The sequence below is a fragment of the Myxocyprinus asiaticus genome, chromosome 20 (assembly GCF_019703515.2).
Source record: "Myxocyprinus asiaticus isolate MX2 ecotype Aquarium Trade chromosome 20, UBuf_Myxa_2, whole genome shotgun sequence".
NCBI lineage: Eukaryota > Metazoa > Chordata > Actinopteri > Cypriniformes > Catostomidae > Myxocyprinus > Myxocyprinus asiaticus.
The window spans coordinates 2,463,140-2,486,816 of record NC_059363.1 but is presented as its reverse complement, the minus strand read 5'-3'; the positions used below and the strand labels follow the sequence as shown (position 1 = coordinate 2,486,816).

The 23,677-nt window shown below is 39.0% G+C and overlaps 1 protein-coding gene across 2 annotated transcripts in view; it reads left to right on the top strand.

Annotated features, from left to right (window-relative positions):
* Positions 1-975: 975 nt before the first annotated feature.
* LOC127410688 (1-phosphatidylinositol 4,5-bisphosphate phosphodiesterase beta-1) overlaps positions 976-23,677 on the top strand; it is a 70,560-nt gene continuing 47,858 nt past the window's right edge. For both annotated transcript variants that reach the window (XR_007892153.1, XM_051645852.1), the window contains exons 1-3: positions 976-1,290; positions 3,602-3,679; positions 14,198-14,266. Coding sequence is in view for 1 of the 2 variants with exons in the window: in XM_051645852.1 (XP_051501812.1) it covers positions 1,192-1,290; positions 3,602-3,679; positions 14,198-14,266 (246 nt within the window). In the remaining variant the exon portion in view is untranslated. The remainder of the gene's footprint in view (positions 1,291-3,601; positions 3,680-14,197; positions 14,267-23,677) is intronic.

Genomic DNA, 23,677 nt, shown 5'->3' with positions numbered 1-23,677 from the left:
TTTAAAAAGATATGGTCAATAAGCAATTGTATGACACTAAAATCATGTTAACATGCAGTAGTGGTTCTAGCTTGTTTGGTGCCCTGGGCGAAACCCGCTTAAACATGCCCCCAAGATGCCACCCTGGGCAACTGCCCATGTCGCCCATGCCTAAATCCGCCACTGTTAACATGTATAATGCTTATGTCTTGTGGCTATACTTTTTAAACATTGAGTTGAGTTTTAATGTTTACGGACTGTCCCCATTCACTTCCATTGTAAGTGCCTCACTGTAACCCCTTATTTTTAATAAACAAGGGAGGAGTTGAAAAATTATTTTCTGTGGTAGTCAACATTATGCCACAAATGCTGTCGATTGAGCTTAACTTGTTGAACCCGGAACATTCCTTTAGGCAGATACTACCATGCAGTATCATTTTTGTTACAGATTGCATTGACAATTAGATATATTTTTTGCATTACAGTAGTATGTCTAAATGTGCTTGAGTGTACTGAAATAATATCTTCATTGTTTTAAAAAAATAGACTTAATTTTATTTTATGTTAAAAAAAAAGTCTTCTTTTTCATTTGATTTTCAAGTGAATTGTGACTAAGACACTGGAGCATGCAGTCTTGTTGTGCAAAATTTGATTTGATTGTAATTATTATAATAAATGCATTAATTAATCCAGTTTCGAATTCTATATGGCTAAAGGGTAAAAAATCTCCTGCCAGCATGCTCTCTGCAGACGTGTTATGAAATGTTTAATTGTGCTGGTTAAAGATGTAGGGGAGGGACGTGGCTGTTGCACGCGCACTAGGAGGCGCTGAATGTCAGTGCGCAAATGAGTCAATGTGTGCGGAGGACACTCACTCACTCACTCTCTCTCTCTCTCTCTCTCTCTCTCTCTCTCTCTCTCTCTCTCTCTCTCTCTCTCTCTCCGTTATTTATGATCGCTCTTTCTCTCCGCTGCTCATTCGCTCTGCGTCTTCGATCATCCATCCATTCTGATCCACAAACCCGCGACGTTCAATGAATCTGTCGGTATCGCAGGGGCTTCTAAATGACCATCCGCGCGCGTAACGGCTCTTCCATTCACCAGAATTGTGCGGCGGTCATCCTGCGCGCTCTGTCCGGTCTTCTTCCCTGAGAAGAAAGAGACAAACTCTTAATTTTTTGAGCGGTTCTGGGGTGTAAATGTTGAAGCTGAATGGCTGGTGCTCAGCCTGGCGTCCACGCGCTTCAACTCAAGCCGGTGTGCGTTTCGGAGATCCTGAAGCGAGGCAGTAGATTTATGAAATGGGATGAGGTAAGTCTCCAACAGCGAGTGCGAGTGTCTCTGCGGGCGTTTGTCGTCTTCAAGTCAGTCAATGCATGCACTTGATGCTCATGCAGTGAAATGATCCAGTGCAGGTGGCTTTTTGTCTGATTAATCAGTGGGCACTTATGTTGCATTGCCTCCCATAACATCAATTAAAACACAAGCCACAGAGGCTCCTCAAAGATCTGAAGAAGGTGATTATTAAGAAATGCACTCTGCTTTGACTTCTCAAGTCCACCACTATGTTTTCCAAGAACCACACACAGACTACATCTTTGTCAGCATCTTTTCTGTGATGTTGCAGAGGCTGATGGAATGACATCAGGTTACTTTGTGTGCAGTAATGTATCACTGCATCTCAGGCTTTTGACTGGCTGCTTTGGAGAAACCTCATTGCACTAATACAACAAGCGATTTTTGTAGTAATATGACATGAATCCTTCAATAAAGAGGTGTACTGTGAGATGGAGTATGTCGCATTGTGTATCGAGTGTTGCATGAGTGTGCATTGACTCAGTGTTACAGTCACCTGTTGGATTAGAGAGTTCATGATAAACTCGCCTCTGCGTTAAAGCCCTAGGAATTTACAAAAACCTCTCTATATAATATGATTATTGTTTGTTTTTAATGAATGAACAATTTTGGCTCATTTTATATCTCACATTGAGATAGAAGGTCAAAATGGTATTCATTTTTAAAAGGTATAATTAAGGGTTTGCTACAAAAAAACAACACAGACGTTCTTCCGTCCCAACATTCAACATTCAGTCTCATTATTGATCAATATGTTTTTTTTTTTTTCCCAATGGCATATTCTTGTCCCCACCAATCTTGAATATTTGGTTCCATCATTCAAAACTTCACTGTAACTCAACTATTAAGACCTTTTGGTGTGTCATTCTTTAAAATAGCCAAAGCAAAACATTTATTAATGATGGTAACAGGTGCCAGTGGTGTTTAAAGGTAGGTTTGGTTTATTATGTAATGCTCTAAACTAAAGCAACATTTAAGGGCCACTTTTGACTCTTGGTTATTTTAAGTGTACAGGCAACACTATAAAAACATCTTGTTAAATTTCCAGTAAAAAACTGGTGTTTCAGGTTCTCAGGATGTCATTTTGGTGCATGCATATTTTAAAGTTCACTACTGTATATATCAATTATATATATATATATATTAATAAGTATTCTGTCGAGGTCCAACTGGCAATGCCATACAGCTTTGCCATAAGCTTATGCTGAAAATGTTGGAGTTTAAAAGCTTTTGGCCTGTTGCTATGGCATCTTTCATGCTTTAAATTCCCATCCTCCTTGCCAACCTTACATTAGCTAAGACACGCTCAGCTGCCCAACTTAGATGTGCAGTTAGAATGCATGCAGACCCACGCAAGATCTAAAATAACACAATCCATTACAGATCTCTTTATAAAAGGACACCAAACTCTTGCTTGAGATGAGACATTAGAACCGCCGCTCGTCTGTTCAAATGTTCTGCTTTAAAAGGAACTTCCGTGCCACGCTAAAATAGGACTGCAGTCTGTGTAGGGGCTTTTGATTCGTTTCACGCTGAGAATATTGCGACTTCTTCAAGTGGGAAATTATTCCGGGCCAATATGAATCACACTAATATAGAACGCTTATGCAATGTGTGAGTCAAACCTCAAATTTTGATCTATTCTGAGACTCTGGATTGAGACATGTTTTAAAGTGGACTGCCACAGAATCCCACATGTCTCTCTTGCGCTAGGCAGGATTACTCTTTTCTGCCTACAGAAGTAACTTTGGTTTGCTGATGACTTGGATTATGCAGTGCTTTTTACTAATGTGCTGAACATAACTCGCTCTGTGAAATTGAAATTTTACTTCTGTTGCTTTTTTTCCTTGTCCGTTAGCTTTAAGGTCATTCATATGCTAGTGTACTCTTTAAAATGGACAGGATCAACTTTTAGCGGACATATTTGAAATGTACAGTCTTTCTCTTCCAGCAAAACTGGCTGACACAGTTAATGATGTCATCTTGCAGTAGAGGTTGACCGATAGTGGATGTTGCAGAAACCAATAAATTAGGCCGTGGAAAAAGCTGATAACCGATGAATCGGCCGATAGTTTTTCAAATCAATTTATGTCTGAGAAAATGTTCTTGGTCTTTCTTTACTGTGACAGGCACGGATATAGTGGCTACAAGAGACCAAAACGAATGAAATCCTAGATGCAGTTTATTGTGCGACCAAAATCCCAATAAAAACTTTCATCATTTCTGTTTCATATTTATACTTAAAAACGTTCTTTTCTCTCTTCAGGATTCTTCTACTGTGACCCCAGTGACGTTACGTGTCGATCCACAGGGCTACTTCTTGTACTGGACAGATCAGAATAAGGTACATTTCTCAAAAATGCAAAATCACAAGGTTTCGCTCCTGGATACTAAAGGTCGATTGATTGTGGATTTAGCTTTTATCGATAACAAAGATAGTGGAAAAGGCAGATAGCTGATTAATCGGCTGCTAGTTTTTAAAATGGATTTATAGAATGTAAAAAAAAAAAGTCCCCCCCAATAATCAGAAATGGCCAGATTCCCCCCCCCCCCCAACAATAAATGATATCCTTGTTGCTGTTCTGCTGTAGTCCGTTATGCACTGCTGTTTAATTGTCATTAAGTTGGTGCAGGAATAACATAATGATTTAAAAAAAGTTTAATCAGAGGTGGGACTCAAGTTTAAGAAGCTAAGTGGGATTATTCCAGTGCCACGCATCAGCAAAAAGTTCAGGTTAAGTGTCATGTAAGATGTAAGTATCTTACTTGCAATATTTGACCACTTCTCCCAATTTGGAATGCCCAATTCCCAATGTGCTTTTAAGTCGCCTCAGTCCGGGTGGTGGAGGACGAATCCCAGTTGCCTCCGCGTCTGAGACCGTCAACCCGCGCATCATATCACGTGGCTTGTTGAGTGTGTTGCCACTGAGACATAGCACGTGTGGAGGCTTCATGCCATCCACCACGGCAACCACGCTCAACTCACCACGCGCCCCACCGAGAACGAACCACATTATAGCGATAACGAGGAGTTTACCCCATGTGACTTTACAGCCAGGCCAACTTGGTTGCTTAAGAGACCTGGCTGGAGTCACGCAGCATGCCCTGGGATTCGAACTAGTGAGCTAGTGAACTCCAGGGGTGGTAGCCAGCGTATTTTAACACTGAGCTACCCAGGCCCCTATACCGACTGACATTAATTTCCAAGGGTATAAACTATTCACCATTTGCCGAAATTCGCCATTTTGAATTGAAAATATGTCACGAACAGTACGTGATTTGTATGTCATTCATAATTTTGAGTATGAAAACATCAATGGAGCAATTTTTTAGCATATCAAGCTTAAGACAAAGAGTGAATGTGGTTTGTGAACTCAACCTTATGTTGTTCAAAACCCATATGCTGGTTTTTTTCTTGGAACATAAAAATAGATATTTTAAGCAGCTCTATTCCATAGAATAACAGTTTATAGTGAGCAGGAGCTGTCGAGCTACAAAAAGGACAAATACTATAAAGCACTATTAAAGGTTCAGTATAAAGACATCATGACAGTAGTCCAAATGACTTGTGCACTATGTTCCAATCTTTCTGGGGCCATACAACACATGTACATGCACATATGTTATGTGTTGTATGGACTACTTTTATGGTATTTTAGTGATGATTTTTTCCCCCTCTTTGGCGCTTGACAGCAGTGGTCAATATGAAGTGCTTTTGTATGGAAAAGAGCAGCGTTCGGATTCTCAAAGAAAAGATGTCCCAGGTTTTCTCCCAATTTGGAATGCCCAATTCCCACTACTTAGTAGGTCCTCGTGGTGGCGCGGTTACTCACCTCAATCCGGGTGGTGGAGGACAAGTCTCAGTTGCCTCCGCTTCTGAGACAGTCAATCCACGCATCTTATCACTCTCCGCGATCCACGCACAAATTACCACGTGCACCATTGAGAGCGAGAACCACTAATCGCGACCATGAGGAGGTTAGCCCATGTGACTCTACCCTCCCTAGCAACCGGCCAATTTGGTTGCTTAGAAGACCTGGCTGGAGTCACTCAGCACGCCCTGGATTCAAACTTGTGACTCCAGGGGTGGTAGTCAGCATCAATACTCGCTGAGCTACCCAGACACCCCAATGCATTAATTTTTCACTTAAAGGGAAAAATTCTGTCATTATTTCCTCTTTCCAAACTTTCTTTCCTTTGTAGAACACAGTGATAAACTTTGAAGAATGTAGAGGGCGCAACATTCTGAAGTAAAAATCCCATTAATGTTTTTCCATAGGGCAATTGATTAGTACTGATAACTTACAAACCTTTAAAGACTGACCATAAGCTCCACGGTTGTTAATTGAAGGTATATGCTTCAGCTGAAGCCATCAGTCCGGGATATTTCGTCCTGTTTCATTTCTGCTGATAACTATACTACCCATGATCCTAAAGAAAATGTTCCACCAATCAAAGAAAGCAGCAAACAAAGCTTGCCAATAGAGCTCTGCAGCGACCGCCCACAATGGTTATAGTTGACTGTGCATAGTAAGCTGGTATAGAAAGTCCTTAACATCACAAAAACTACCCACATCACCTTTAAATGTTTTAGCCGTTTCATCAATATTGTAAACTAGAAGATAAAGACATATTGTCCATTGTCACACTGTGTTCATCTTAATAATCTACCTGGTGTTTGTCTATAGAGCTGCTGATCTGATGGTTGAAGTAGCATCAGATAGATTGTGCTCAATACTAATTGCTTTGAAAGTGATCTGACTAGAGTTTGTGTGGGTGAGCAGCCAGCACAGGAAGTCAATTTGCATTAAATGATGGAATTTTTACACTGTGGGAGGCCAGACAATTATAACTGCCTTATTTCACAAGAATCACAACCAAATTTAGTACAATAACATCCGGTTAATTGTACCTTTGAGCAGACTTTGGAGTTTCAGAAAGCACAACTGTATCTCGTGCAAGGAAATTATGACCACCAGGCTTTTAATCATTTACATTTATGCATTTGGCAGATGCTTTTATCCAAAGCGACTTACATTGCCCTTATTACAGGGACAATCCCCCCAGAGTAACCTGGAGTTAAGTGCCTTGCTCAAGGACACAATGGTGGTGGCTGTGGGGATTGAACCAGCAACCTTCTGATTACCAGTTCAGTGCTTTAGTCCACTATGCCACCACCACTTTGTTTTAAAACATCAATCGACCATTTTGCGGCAGGTGAAGTGGTCACCTGTTATTTCATTGACTTTTGAATTTTGTACATCATGGTCTTGACTCAAAAATGATAGCTCAGATGAGAAAAATATTTTGCACTTATAAAGTTTTCATGAAAATGTACCTCTTGTGATCTACCTAAATTGTTTTTTGTGCATACAGAATTTGCACATTTACTGAAGGAAATATGAGTGGTGCTTCCTTTTTTAATCATTTTTGCCACATAATTGGACAAAGTTCAACAAAACTTATGCAACCAGATGTAATGTTTGTGTAACTTCGTTGTCTTATTCAGTTACCTTCAGACTGCTGTAAATAAATGACAAGGAAGTGAGGTCACAACTTAAGAAGGTATTTGACAGCTTACAGTATTAAGAGTTATGTAAGAAAATCAATTATGCTTTAATCGCTTTATTCAAACATATTGCAGTGAACTTCATCATGTCAGTCAAGATCGCAGAGTTTTAGAAAGCTGCAGTGAATGATATTAGAATAATATTTATCTGAGTGAGTGACTCCAGAGTCTAGATTTTTTTGGTTTTAGCAGAAACCATAGTTTTAATGCAATTAACCATGGTGTTAGTACAGTAATATTGTGGTAATATAGTAACCATGTTGTGGCAGACAAGCCTCTCGTTCATCGGGAAATGAGGAAGCAGGAACCGGATTAACAATCAAAAAGATTTGAATTCAGCATAAAACACTGAACTGAAACATAACAAAAGCGCGCACACAAAACACTGCTGTGTGCGTCTCTCTCGCTCTCTGGCATCCACGGCTCCTCCTTTTATCTCTCTGCCGCTGATTGGGCAACTCAGCGCCGGGCATGAATCCTCTCGGCCCGGCCACGCCCTCCTCCTCGTCACATACCCCCACCACCCGATTCAGGCCGGGGAAACCTCCGGTCTGGGTTACAGCCCCCCCCCTCCCCCCCTTACTGGAGGGGAGGAGTTGCCCCTTTGGCCATTCCGTCGTCGGCTGGTCTTCCCTGCCTCCTGGGTACTTGGGTAAGAGGAGGGGAGGGGAGAGAGAAAGATAGCAGGAGAGAGAGAGAGAGAGAGAGAGAGAGAGAGAGAGAGAGAGAGGGAGAGAGAGAGAAAAAAATTAAAGAAAAAAACCTCTGGTTCCCGACCACGCCGCCATTCGGTCCTCAGCCAGCTGTCCAGCGATCTTCTGCGACGCCGGGCAATGGCACTGGATTCTGCCTCCTGGCGGATGGTAGCGGTTCCTCCGCGGCAATGGCTCCTCTGCTTCCTGGCAGATGGCAGCCGCTCCTCCATCTCCTGGCGGACCGCTCCAGTACCATCGAACCACTCACCTCCTCAGCGTCACGATCCTCTGTCAGCGGCGAGGGCTCTCTGACGGAGTGTCTTCCTCCAGTCCCGGGTTTCGGCACCAATGTGGCAGATAAGCCTCTCGTTCATCGGGAAAGGAGGAAGCAGGAACAGGACTAACAATCAAAAACACTTTAATTCAACATAAAACACTGAACTGAAACTTAACAAAAGCGCACATACAAAACACTGCTGCGTGCGTCTCTCTCTCTCTCTCTCTCTCTGGTGTCCACGGCTCCTCCTTTTATCTCTCTCCTGCTGATTGGGCAACTCAGTGCCAGGCTTGAATCCTCTCGTCCCAGCCACGCCCTCCTCCTCCTCATCACACATGGTTAATTTTGTGGTTACTGTAAATTTACCAAAAATACCATGGTGAAACCATGGTTACTGTAGTAAAACCAAGGTAATTTTTTCTAAGGTAAAGTTAAGGTTAGGTTAAGGGTTAGGGGTTAATGCCGTTAATGTAGTTTGTCTGTGGGACTCTGAATAAACACAATAAACACACTGCAGTGATGCCCATATACTGTATGTTAGTATTTAAATATGGGTGCAAACAGTATCTGACACTATGTGCACTGGTGTGTAAATAGCATCTGCCTTAATTTAAATGATAACATACTTTATTGCCATGATTGGGTTTACATACAGTATTGCTAAAGCATCAATACACACAATAAAAATTGACAAGAAAATGATAATAAATTTTTTTTAAATAGTTTTGCCAATTTATTTTCTCATTTCATTTATTTTTATTTTTTTATTATAAACATATTTTTGCAATTAATAATGTTGATTCTCAATAGATTATCTTAATTGTAATACAATAATTTGTTTTTAATTTAATGTTTTTAAAATCAGTATTAATTTATTTAATTAGATAATCATATTAATCAATATCAGTGGTGATTCTTATTAGTCTTCCCATTAATGTAAAAGAGTCATTTTCTTTCTATAATATAATATAATATAATATAGGCGTGTAACGATTCATCGATCTGGATCGATGCAGCGATCCAGTGACCAACGATCTTTGAAGCCAAATTGTGCTCTGCTATCTGTGTGGCGTGTGCGCGCATCAACCGGGCACTCCTTAAAATGTGAGCTCTCGTGACAAACGCAGAGCGGCTCACATGCACGATTAATTCAGGCTTCCATCGATATCGTTGCGCATGCGACCCATGCCGACATTCTGAACAGCACTAAAGAGGGAAAGAGAAACACCAGCTCAGCTCCAGCATCAGTTGTAAGACTTTAAACATCTACACATCAACACCCTTACTAACATTTATCCCAGTTAACTGTAACAGAATTTTTCATTACAACTGTGGAAGTTGTAGCCAAGAAAACCACGGATAGCACGGATAGTTGGAAACAAGTCATGGGTATGTAAGTACTTTGAATTGGACTAAACTGAAAAATGTATAATTTTTAAAAAAAGTACCTTATTTTGTTGTGGATGTCCCAATGTGTATACAGAGAGCTGAATAAAATAATAAAATTATATTTTGGTTGCATTTGAGGGCAAAATAAAATGTAATTGATTGTGAAAATAAGGCACATAATATCGGAATATCGATCGCAGGCCCCTGAATCGAATCGTATCGCGGCAGACTTTGAAGTATTGGCAAATATCGGATCGCAGGCCAAGAGAATCGATTCAAGATCGTATCCTGATGAAACGTCCGATTTACACCCCTAATATAATATAATATAATAAAAAATGTTTTTGGGTGTTAAACAACATATATTAATTGCAATACAACAAATGCTGCAATGATGTATAAATACCTTATGAGAATTGGGGGGTGGGGATGTGCTTAATTTTCATGACAGTAATGTCACAATGAAACAAAATCTTAATGGTATGAAAAACAGGCTTTATTTTCTTTCTGCAAAATATAATTTCTTTTTTCTTTCTTTCTGATTTTGGTATAAAAAAATTATCTAGGACAGGTTTCGTGATTCGCAATGATAGCTTTTTTATATAATATACTATACAGTATACTGAATATGCAGACACAGATCTCAAAGTTCACTGTTAAAAAATGTTTTTTGATGATATCATAATTTACTAGCAAAATCAATAAAAACAGCAAATGTAGTTCCTACAGTGCAAGGAATTCCAGAACAGTAGCCGCTGACTAGCAGTAAAACAAAAGCATCCTTTATTATTATGCAAACCAAGCGTCTTTAACCAGGCGAATCAATACATGCCTTTCTATATTTAGAAACACTGCTGGCCAGATCGTCAGCAGTGTGAGGGGAGCAAAACATGATGTCACTTACAACCATTATTGAATATTGTTTGCACGTTTGTGAGTTTTTATTTGGATACAGAGTCGAAAGAGTGCAGTGCGCTCCGCTGTACTAACACATACTTGATCATGTAGCCTCAATAGGTTTCCGGCATGCACCAACAAGGAGTCTGAGCATGCTGACTGGGTCTTCCGCAAGCTGATTTCAATGGTGCCTGCTTTCAAATTGCTTTGACCCAACTCCCTGTCATAGAGCACCTCCAACCCCCTGTTGCCATGGCGCTGGTGAAGTGCTTACCACCATACTTGAATTGTCAGAGTTCAACCAGCTTCCAGAGAGACATGCTTTCCTTATTCAAATAGCCACAGCAGTTATATTCAATAACCATAAATATTATACAGTCATACTGTGTGGAAAACTACTTGAAAAGATTTGACTTGAGCCAGTTAGCAACCATCCAGTACACCCTGGCAACTGCATAACAATATACTAAAACACCTTAGCAATCAAACAACAATGCCCTGGCAACTATATACAACACCCTAGCATTGTGGCAGTGAGTTTTACATGGACAAATACCACTTACAAAATGCTACAAATCTAGTTAAAGGTTACTTTTCAGGCATTGTTTGGTTTCATATCAAGGTTGTTATTTTATCATTGTGGCATAAGATTATCTTCTGAAATGAATATGAGTTGATTTGACCTTGTGAATATTTGAAATAGTGTGTATTGGATTAAAGCATGGAGTAAATTACTGGATTGATCCGTACACTCTATTTCTTAAAGGGATAGTTCACTCAAAAATGAAAATTCTCTCATCATTTCCTCACCCTCATGCCATCTCAGATGTGTATGACTTTCTTTCTTCTTCAGAACACAAATGAAGGTTTTTAGAATAATATTTCAGCTCTGTAGGTCCATACAATGCAAGTGAATGGGTGCCAAAATGTTGACGCCACAAAAAGCACATAAAGGCAGCATAAAAGTAATCCATAAGACTCCAGTATTTTAATCCATATCTTCATAAGTGTTCTGATAGGTGTGGGTGAGAAACAGATCAATATTTAAGTCCATTTTTACGAGAAATTATTTTTCTGCACAGTAGGGGGCGTATGCATGAACAATGTGAATCACCAAAAACACAAGAAGAATGTGAAAGTTAAAGTGGAAACTGACTGAGCAGGGAGGAGAATTTATAGTAAAAATGGACTTAAATATTGATCATTTTTCATATCACTTCAGAAGATATGGATTTAACCACTGGAGTTGTATGTACTACTTTTTATTACTTTTTTGCTGACTTATGTTATTTTTGGTGCTTAAAAAGTTTGGCACCCATTCACTTGCATTGTATGGACCAAAACAGCTGAGAAATTTTTCTAAAAATCTCCATTTGTGTTCTGCTAAAGAAAGAAAGCCATACCCATCTGGGATGACATGAGGGTGAGTAAATGATGAGAGAATTTTCATTTTTGGGTGAACTATCTCTTTAAGCTGTACTAAATTGATCAGGTTAGCCAAGCACGCAGTGATGATGATGTGCGCTAAGCGGTCTTTTGGCATAGGGGCATTTGCATTTTTAAAAGAAATGGGACAAATAGCCTAAAAACACATTTTAAAGACATTAATTATTGTAAATAATTTATTCTCGAAATTTATCATATCCTAACTGCATAAATTAAATCGTATTTGTCATTATTATCTTTACTAAAATAATTTTTTTTTTGTCTAATGCCTTATGGGCCCCCCTCAATTCGAGCATTGCTCTCATTGATTTTAGATCATTATTGGTTCGGTTAAAGTTTTAGGTTAGGGAGGTACATTTTACTCATTAAAATCCCCATTTAATATTCACCTTAAAACCTTGTCTGATTATATCATCATTTCACTTGCTTTTGGTGCCCCCTGCTGGACATTTCACTGGGAAACTGCAGTGAAACGTGTAATGAAACTTGTAATTTCGTTTCGCAAGAATGTTGCCACAGTCACGTAATGTTCATGCAACCAGGCTGGACACACACATAAACTTAGAGGGCTGGGGATTGCGGCCCACCCAAAATATGTTTCAAACATGGCCGGATCACCCATAGAAACTCTTGATGCCCCCGCCCTTACGGCCCATTATCCCTACGTATTACAAGACTACATGATAAATAAATAAATTAATGGACGTGAAACATTGATTTGAGTTGAAATTATTTTATTAGCTTACTTGTAGAGATCACATAGTGATACGAGATGTAAGAAAGATGACTCGCAACACCCGGATGAGCGCTCTGATATCACTTAATCTCCGGATTTTTGGTGGTTATTCAGAAATATCAGACCGCTGGATGGCGCAATTGACCAATCAGAACTGAGTATTAAAATAAACAATATTTTGACTTTAAAGCCACTTTTTGTATTGTCTAAATGGTTTACTTGTCTGGTGCCACAATATATGTATATGATATGTATATTAATGTATTTATTTGTTAATTAATTTGGTAACACTTTACAATAAGGTTCCATTTGTTAACATTAGTTAACGCATTAGGTATCATGAACTAATAGTTAACGATATATTTGTTACAAAATGTATTAATCTTTGTTAATGTTAGTTAATAAAAAAACTATTGTTCATTGTTAGTTCATGTTAGTTCATTGTGCATTAACTAATGTTAAAATTGTTTTAGTATATGTTGAAATTAACATTAACTAAGATGAATAAATGCTTAATAAGTGTTGTTAATTAATGTTAATTAATGTTGTTAACTAATATTAACAAATGGAACCTTATTGTAAAATGTTACCATTAATTTTAATAAAAAATAAATAAAAAAATATTAATATATATATATATATATATATATATATATATATATATATATATATATATATATATATATATATATATTATATTATATTATATTATATTATATTATATTATATTATTTTAATTATTTTATACTTAATGATCTTTATTTGGAGGCTTTCTCAGTAAATACTGATATGCAATTAATTGTGATTAATACAGTTAATTAATCGACACCATCAGCACTATATGTAATATAATGACACAAATTGATGTGTACATTTACTTATATGCTGTAATTAAATTAACATGTATTTTTTTACACAGCATTTGCTCGAAATTCACTCAAATGATTTAAAATGCATAAATATGCATTATATATTTGACATTAGCTGTTGGTAAAAGTGCTTTTACTTCTGTTAACTGGTACAGCAGTCACTGTTATTGACTGATGCTGATAAACTCAAAATAGCAAAACACCCACCTGGCTGATATATCAGTGGTTTACTACACTTAAACAGCTCTGCTATGTCACATTTGAATAATAAAAATAAAACTCCATGTAGTCACTCACTTAATATGAGGTAATAGGATAATACTTAGACGTAATAAATAATAATTACAAAAGAATTAGAAAACAGTATTTTACAGAGCAGGATGTCAACCCAACTGCTCATGTGTCCTTTCATTTTTTGTTTCTGGATCATATGAGGACATTCAGGATTTACTGTCATAATAAGAAACATACTCTGACGCCTTCAATCTGAGCAGAAGTACTCACTTCTATTTTTAAGCTTCAGTCGCTCTTGAATAAATGAGTATAAACAGCAAATGTTCCTTGCTTTATTTCCAGTTGAGTTGCAGCTCGGCCACGCCACAAGAACGCCATCAGCTTGCGCTTCTGCTGCAGCTGTCACAAAGCATATCTGTCAGCGTGTGCATTACACACAACAGCCGCAAATATTGCAGTGGTTCAGGCCTGCATCATTTCCTTAGGACTGTATGTTTGAGAAAGTTGTTAGATATGCGTGCACATATTAGTCATTGTGTTTTACCTCTATTTAATTATTCATTCTTTATTTTCTGTCAGTGTTTTCTCTGTCAACAGTTCACATGCTGTTCTCTTTCACTTCCGAATGGCTTTTGTGTTATATTTAAAAGAGTATTGATTTAGTCGAACAGCGTGACATTGTTTTCATCATGACACTGTGACATTCTCATTGAGCTGTGACATAAATGAATATGTCCCACCCTCTTTCAGGAAACCGACCTATTGGATATCACCTACATCAAGGATGCAAGAACAGGGAAGTGCACCAAAACTCCAAAGGTGAGTCAGTGCACACTCTCACGATTTTTATTTTGCTTTGTATTTTTTTTTTTTTTACTTATAATGTCCAATAGTGTATGTACAGTACATGCATCATGAGATTTATCTTTTTTTTTTTCCATACATGGATTTTCATAGTTTAATATTAAAGGTCTGGGTCTGGGAGGACAAGTCTAAAACAGTAAAATCTATACATAAAAGACTTTTGAAAAGTCAAAAAAGTAAATGATGAAGGCTGGGTGAAAAGTTTACAAGTCAGTTTTAATGCAACCATAATGTGTTTGTTTTAATAAAAACTCTGGGACATCGGGGGGCCTGGGTAGCTCAGCGTGTATTGACACTGACTATCACACCTGAAGTTGTGAGTTCGAATCCAGGGCGTGCTGAGAGACTCCAGCCAGGTCTCCTAAGCAACCAAATTGGCCCGGTTGCTAGGGAGGGTAGAGTCACATGTGGTAACCTCCTCGTGGTCATGATTAGTGGTTCTCGCTCTCAGTGGGGCGCGTGGTAAGTTGTGCATGGATCGTGGAGAGTAGCATGAGCCTCCACATGCTGTGAGTCTCCGCGGTGTCATGCACAACAAGCCACGTGATAAAATGCACGGATTGACGGTCTCAGAAGTGGAGGCAACTGAGACATGTCCTCCGCCACCCGGATTGAGGTGAGTAACCGCACCACCACGAGGACCTACTAAGTAGTGGGAATTGGGCATTCCAAATTGGGAGAAGTTAAAGAAGCACCCATATATATTTAGTGAGTAAACTAGTGCAAAAATACAACAAATGCTATGCATTATACTAAATTACATTTCTGTCATCATTAACTTCACCTCATGTTGTTTCAAACCTGTTTGACTTTCTTCCATTGAACACAAAACGAGATATTTTGAAGATGTTTACGCTGCTCTTGTCTATACAACGCTTCCACATGTTAAAGCTTGGTGAAGGGCAGGGGCATAGATGGGGGGGGAAGGTCACCCCCCCCCCCCAATATTTATACCATGATCAAAGGAAACATGTAAATTCTTCACACTGTAACCTCTCCAATGTTCAAGCCAAATCTATGCCCTTGGTGAAGGGTTTTCAGTGAATAATGACTTAAATTCCACTCTGTTCCTCAGACAATTGTACAACTTCAGAAGACTTGGAATAAAGCACATCAATTTACCCTATAATTGTATGAAAAAGAGCAGCGTGAACGTTCTGCCTAACATCTCCTTTTGTGTTTCACTGATGAAAGTCCCACGAGTTTAGAACGACATGAGCAAATGAACACTTCTGTAACTCCATATATCCATTCTCCTTCATTCTGTCCCATGCGTGTATAAGTATGTCCTTGTCTATAGGAGGTTTAGCCATTACTATGCCAGCGTGCTCTGTTTCCTGTGCTGTGTATAGGTTAATAGCTCTTGTGGGTGATAAGCATCTCTCTATGAAGATAATAGTCTGTGCAATCTGGTGTGGAATGGCCACAGGCAGACAGACATCTGCACACGCACTATATCTGGACCGCTGCGATCTAAATATGGAGCCTGTGGGCCGCGGGTCTCCCAGGTGAACTTTTTCCCGTCTCTCAAAGACCAGCTTCCTGTCCTTAACATGAGGGAACAGCGCTGGCATGAATTCAAGAATATTTGTGAAGAGTTAATGTTGTGTGTCACGCCACAGCGGTTGCCAAAAGCATGCCTGTTTTAGGGCTAATTTATGATGCGTTTAGACTGTAATTTTAACAGAAAAAGAATACGAGTAGTGACCTTACCATGTACTGTAAATAAATATATATATTTAAAGGTGCACTCAGTAATTTTTTTCCCCAATAAAAAAGTTTTACTCCTAAAGAAATGAATTGTAATTTTGAAACATGTGTATAAAACCATGACTGCTTACATGAGATGAGGACTGTAGTCATATCAGTAACCTTATAAAAGCTGTTTAATGGGGCAGGGGCGCCCTCATGGGGGCTACCATGTTAGAATCACATGATTAGCGGAACGCTACTCGCTTAATCTCACTAACCGTCTTGTTATTGGACACTTTCACTCTTGGATTAAATTAATCATGGCTGATTGTGAATAGTACATTTCTACAATGACATCTTTAACTGAAAACTATTGATTTTGAATGATACTGCATCCACACCACTAGGTGTCACTGTAATGTCAAGATGACACCAACAAAAAGTTACTGAGTGCACCTTTAACAAGACAATACATGTAATTTTGCTGTAAAATTCTGTACAGAGTTATGTTTTGTTGGAGAACAAAATGATGTTTTCCCTTAAAGTTAACATTGAAAATTTATATTATAAAAGAGTGTGAATCACAACATTACAAACTTTGATTTGAAGCAAAAACGTTGACAAAAAGACAAAGAAACGTAACGTTTTAAATGAGGGAATGAACTATAATCCCATGAAGCATTGCAAATGATGTAATCAAATTAAAAACAATGGGAAAATATAGAACTATTGATTTAAAGTTGTTGATTACTATTACTACATAAACAAGATATTTTATATGTAGTGCAAATTTTTCAGATATACAGTATTCATGTAGTTTAAGAGTGTAGGGAGTGCGACTCGATTGCATCATTAGTATATCATCATATTAGTAAAACAATATCGGTCAAACCAATTATCTGTCTGTCTCTTTAATGCAGTATCTAGGAATTTCATATCTATGTGCTGTTATTTGTTAACCAGAATCTGCAGTTACTTCACATTTTGTTTACAGAGATGGTTGAAGTGATTGTAAATAGCGCAATCTCTCTCTGCAGTTTGACTTGTATGTCATGATTCTGATGGATTCTGGGAAACGCTGTTCGCTGCTGTCGAAGCGAGCTGAATAAATCTCGTAGTGTCACATTTATATGAAGGTGTGCATGAGCCACAACAAACCATCCATCCACCCTCAAACACAGAGGTCGAAGCCATTTACAAAAGACAGATAATAAGACGCTGTATCATTTTGAGAGAGTAAGATGCCGTCTCATGAAGCACTGCCAAAATGAATGATTAGGCCTCTCAGCAGCAAATAAAGTAGAATGCATGAAACCTGCTGGACAAATATGAATAATTCGTTTTCTTTTTTTGGGGAAAAGATAAATGGTTGTTTGTGGCAGGGCTGGGTGATATATAAAACATTTACAATATATTTGATATTATTTTGTTGATTTTATATAATTAATCAACAAATTGAATAATGCAATCATTTTACTGCACATGTTATTCAGCTAGTTTATTTTTGTATATAGTTTAGTTTTGTGCTTGTTCCTTGTGTTACACCCTAGACATCTGAGTTTGGGAAAAATGAATGGCTGTTTGTGTTAGGGCATGTAGAATATTTACAATATATTGTATTTGATAATTTTAACGCAAATTTTATTCGGTTAGTTTAGCTTCCTATTTTAAATGTTCCTATTTTTATTTTCAATAACCAAGTTGCTACTCAGTGTCTAGTACTTTTGACATCCTTAGTTATTACTGTAATTTTTTGTACCTTTGTACCTTATAAGTACCTTATTGGCATGATTGTTGTTACGTAAAATATTGCGAACACATCAATAGAAACATCAAAAGCTGACAAGAAAACAAAATAATAACAATAATAAAAATATAAAATAAAATAAGGTGCCAGTAATGGTAATAAAATAAAAAATAATTAATAAATAAAATAATTATATTATTAATTATATTATTAATAATTATGAATACAATATAATAATATTATTATCAATTTTATATATATACATACATACACTATATTGCCAAAAGTATTCGCTCACCCATCCAAATAATTGAATTCAGGTGTTCCAATCACTTCCATGGCCACAGGTGTATAAAATGAAGCACCTAGGCATGCAGACTGCTTCTACAAACATTTGTGAAAGAATGGGCCGCTCTCAGGAGCTCAGTGAATTCCAGCGTGGTACTGTGATAGGATGCCACCTGTGCAACAAGTCCAGTCGTGAAATTTCCTCGCTACTAAATATTCCACAGTCAACTGTCAGTGGTATTATAACAAAGTGGAAGCGATTGGGAATGACAGCAACTCAGCCACGAAGTGGTTGGCCACGTAAAATGACAGAGCGGGGTCAGCGGATGCTGAGGCGCATAGTGCGCAGAGGTCGCCAACTTTCTGCAGAGTCAATCGCTACAGACCTCCAAAGTTCATGTGGCCTTCAGATTAGCTCAAGAACAGTGCGTAGAGAGCTTCATGGAATGGGTTTCCATGGCCGAGCAGCTGCATCCAAGCCATACATCACCAAGTGCAATGCAAAGCGTCGGATGCAGTGGTGTAAAGCACGCCGCCACTGGACTCTAGAGCAGTGGAGACGTGTTCTCTGGAGTGACGAATCACGCTTCTCCATCTGGCAATCTGATGGACGAGTCTGGGTTTGGCGGTTGCCAGGAGAACGGTACTTGTCTGACTGCATTGTGCCAACTGTGAAGTTTGGTGGAGGGGGATTATGGTGTGGGGTTGTTTTTCAGGAGCTGGGCTTGGCCCCTTAGTTCCAGTGAAAGGAACTCTGAATGCTTCAGCATACCAAGAGATTTTGGACAATTCCATGCTCCCAACTTTGTGGGAACAGTTTGGGGATGGCCCCTTCCTGTTCCAACATGACTGCGCACCAGTGCACAAACAAGGTCCATAAAGACATGGATGAGCGAGTTTGATGTGGAAGAACTTTACTGGCCTGCACAGAGTCCTGACCTCAACCCGATAGAGCACCTTTGGGATGAATTAGAGCGAAGACTGCGAGCCAGGCCTTCCCGTCCAACATCAGTGTCTGACCTCACAAATGCGCTCTGGAAGAATGGTCAAAAATTCCCATAAACACACTCCTAAACCTTGTGGAAAGCCTTCCCAGAAGAGTTGAAGCTGTTATAGCTGCAAAGGGTGGGCCGACGTCATATTAAACCCTATGTATTAAGAATGGGATGTCACTTAAGTTCATATGCGTCTAAAGGCAGATGAGCAAATACTTTTGGCAATATAGTGTATATATATATATATATATATATATATATATATATATATATATATATATATATATATATATATAATTTTTATTTTTTATTATTCAAATTGATTTTACCGTTTGTGTGTGTCGTGTATTTTTACACTCAGGGGAACCTCAGGAAAAATCTCCATGCGGGACAGTTGTGCTAGTCAGTGTTCAGTTTCATTTTTGTCAGCGTTTTGCTTTAAATAAATGAAAAAGGAAGTTTTATCCCTCCTCCAATATACTTCCATTATTTTATATTTTTTAAATAAACAATATCTTGGGCGAACCCTATGCAAATGATCGGCAACAAATGTGTGGCATTGTCCGTGTTCTGATGTAATTCTGTTTGGGAGGAGTAAAGTTTACATATGCAACCAGAACAACCACATGCATCTATCTCGAATGCATCTTTGAGGGCATTTGCACTTGGTCTCTTCATGACTGGATAGCTATCTGCTCAGTAAAAATGCCCTTTGATTCACTGAATTGGTTTAAAATGCTGATTCAACTATCTGTTTGTGTTGTGATTCAAAAATATTCATGGAAGTCCCGATGCAGCATTGTATATGCTTTAAAATGTTTCAGTAAAAAAACATATGTAGGTAAATGTTGCATGTTGTTATATTGGTGCAGATATGGTGTGCAAAGGATGAAAAATATAATTATTTGAATTCATATTGCCCTGCCCATTTTTGTAGCAAGAGTAGCATCAAACCTTGAATCTAATCTTGAGTTTTTTTGGGTCACAAATCTGCAGTCAGCTCCTAATTGCAAGCTGTTTAACTTCAGTGCTTATCAAGAAAAGGAATTAGAATGAGCTTTTATTCGCTGGTACACTGAGACAGTGACAAATATCCTGCTGCTTTTGTTTCAGAATTGCTTTTTATGTCTGCCATTAAAGATGTGTTGAGTGAAAAGAGTTGTTGTGAGCTTGCAAAACTGTCTGCGAAGAAAACACAATAGAACGGAAGAGTTATTCACCTTATCAGGACAGAAACATTTGCTTTCGTCTGTCAGATTTTTAACTTTCACTCAATTTTCAGTGCTGTTCAGTGTGCTCATTTCATTAAAGCATACAGCAGAAACAACATTCTTTTAATATTTCCATTGAAAAATAGAAACAGTAACAAGACATTTATGCCATGCATATGATTCATATAAAACTAATCATGTTGTTGCAATAAGTAGTGGGGTTGTTTACATGCTTCCATATGTTGAAAAGCAACCAGAGCTTTGCTAATGGCAGCACAGTTAATAATGACCATATGGTTTGTGGAAAGACTGTTTCAGTTGTGCAATAAAAGTCTCCAAAGTAGCACGCAGGTTTTCAAATCATGCATTTGGGCATACACACATTATTTTTATCAAAATTTTGAGAGGCAAATTCACTAAAAAGCACCGCTTTTACACACAGTATTTCAGTGCAAAACAAATAAAATAAAAATAAATGAAACCACCCAGTTCACCCTAGCAACCACCTAGCATCACCCTAGCAATTACACTGAACTAACGCATTTAATCGACAGCCCTAGATATTTTTAGTGGAAAACAGAAATGTGAAAGAGAAAATGCTGATTTTTTAATTTTTTTTTTGCTGTGTTGGGTATGCTTGTAATGCATAAAAAGTAATAAAAAATATCAGCGGGCACAATTAATTCTAAGTGAATAAATTCAGTCTTTTCCATGCAACAGCATATATTTTTGGCTAAAACAGGAGATACCATCCACCTTTGGTTAATGAGCCATTTCAGCATAGAGCGGACAGAGAAACCAGCATGATTTCAGTCAGAACAAAGAGGAAAGACTTTGCCTACTTCCTCTTAACCAAAAACAGAGCCTGGAAGAAGATTAGTAGCGCAACACAGTGCCATGAAATCAGTCGCCCATCTGCTAGCACACTGCAGCAGCAGATCTCAACAGAGCTCCAGTGCTTTTATAGCCAAATATCTTCTTGTTGAAATAACACAAGTGCTAATATATCATGCTTGCTTTTAATTGCTTATCAACGACATGAAAAGGCCGGCATCTACGTCACAGTTAATGGCATAGATCATGAGGTCAGTCACTGTTCTTTGGTGTTTAAATTGATCTAGTGAGCTCAAAGCCAGCATTTCTCGTTAGACTAAATGTGCCGTGGCCCCTTTACTTTGATATGACATGGTTTGGTTAAATCCGGCTCCCAAAGGCAGCGAGGTCTTGATACATGTTGCCATAGAAACTCATGTGGAAAGGCTCCCTGTATGTGACCAGTGCCAAAGGCACCGGAGCTAATGAGGTTGCAGAAAAGGGCATCAAGCATGGCGAGGAGCTTTGCAGAGGACAAGGTGACAACAATGACAGCAGCTGTCCACCGCAGAACCATCATCGCTGACTCATCTGATTTAAAATGTTCTCCTTGGAAGCTTTGTCATCATTATAACGAGCATGCATCTCAAGCATTCTCTCTTGGCCGAAAGGGAGGATGCCTAAAGCGGCACTGTTGATTTTCACAGATTTGTGTTGTGTGTTGGTGGAGTGACGGTTTTGTTCACAAACACTTTAGGAACCATCTTTAAATGCCTTAGCAACCACACTATACACCCTAGCAACCACTCAGAACACTGTAGCAACCACATTGCATCACCCTACCAACCGTTCAAAACACTTTAACAACCATCTTGCAAAGCCATAGCAACCACCCAGTAAACCCCAGCAACAACATAGCAACTACATAAAAACCACCCAGAACACTCTAGCAACCAGCTAGCATCACCCTACCTGTTCCAACCATCTAAAACACTTTATGAACCGTCTTTCAATGCCCTTGCAAACACCCAGTGCACTGTGACAACCACAACTAGAAACCACCCGAAACACCCTAGCAACCAACTAGCATTACCCTTCCAGTACCAACCATCCAAAAGACTTTAGCAACCCTCTTGCAGTGGCCTAGCAACCACCCAGTACACACTAGCAACCACCTAGAAACCACTCTGAACACCCTAGCAACCACCTAGCATCACCCCATGAACCATCTAAAACAGTTTTATCAATCATCTTGCAATGCCCTAACAACCACCCAGTACACCCCAGCAACTACATAGCAACCACCCTGAAACCACTCAGAACACCCTAGCAACCACCTAGCATCACCCAAAACACTTTATCAGCCATCTTGCAGTGGCCTGGCAACCACCCAGTCCACCCTAGCAACCACCTAGCATTACCCTACCAACCATCCAACCACCCAGTAGACCCTAGCATCAACCTAGAAACCACTCAGAACACCCTAGCAACCACTTAGCATCACCCTATGAACCATCTTAAACAGTTTTATCAACCATCTTGCAATGCCCTAACAGCCAACCAGTACACCTCAGCAACATCCCTGAAACCACACAGAACACCCTAGCAACCACCTAGCATCACCTTGCCAACCATCTAAAATACTTTAGCAACCACCCAGTAAACCTTGGCAACCACATAATAACCAACTAGAAACCACCCAAAACACTCTAGCAACCACCTAGCATCACCGCACCTGTACCAACCATCTAAAACTTTAGCAACCATCTTTCAGTGCCCTAGCAACCACCCAGTACACCCTAACAACCACATAACAAGCATATAGAAACCGCCAAGTACACCCTAGCAACCACATAACAACAATATAGAAACCACCAGAACACACGAGCAACCACTTAGCATCACCCTACCAACCATACAAAACACTTTAACAAACATTTTGCAGTGCCCTAGGAACCACCCAGTAAACCCCAGCAACCACATAGCAATCACCTGGATACCGGACAGTACACGTTAGCAACCACCTAGCATCACTCTCCCAGAACCAGCCATCCAAAACACTTTAGTAACCATCTTGCAGTGGCCTGCAACCACCCAGTACACCCTAGCAACCAACTAGCATCACCCTATGAACCATCTAAAACAGTTTTATTAACCATCAAGCAAGCACTCGGATCACCCCAGCAGTCATCTGGAACAATTTAGCGACTGCACGAAAAACCCTAGCAACCACCTGGAACACACTAGCAACCATTCAGAACACTCTAACAACCACTTGGAACATCCTAGCAACTTCTAAGCAATGATCTAGCAACCACCTGGAACAATGAAATGTTTTATTTTTTAAGAATAGTTTATTTTTCTGTGTAAACAGTGTTTAACAATGCTCAGTTAACCAGAATGAAGTTCTTAACTGTGTTACTGCAGTGAGGAGACACATTCTGTCTTTGCTTCCAGATGTCCAGACCAGCGTCAGTGGGATGTTCCTCTAGTAAACGTGACACATGTCTCTGTTCTGGCCCCGGGGTCGCTGGCAACAGCACGCTCAGACCACTGTTACACTTTTATTTAAAGCAGTTTCCAGCGACAGCATGACAGATGACACAGCTTCATTAGTGAA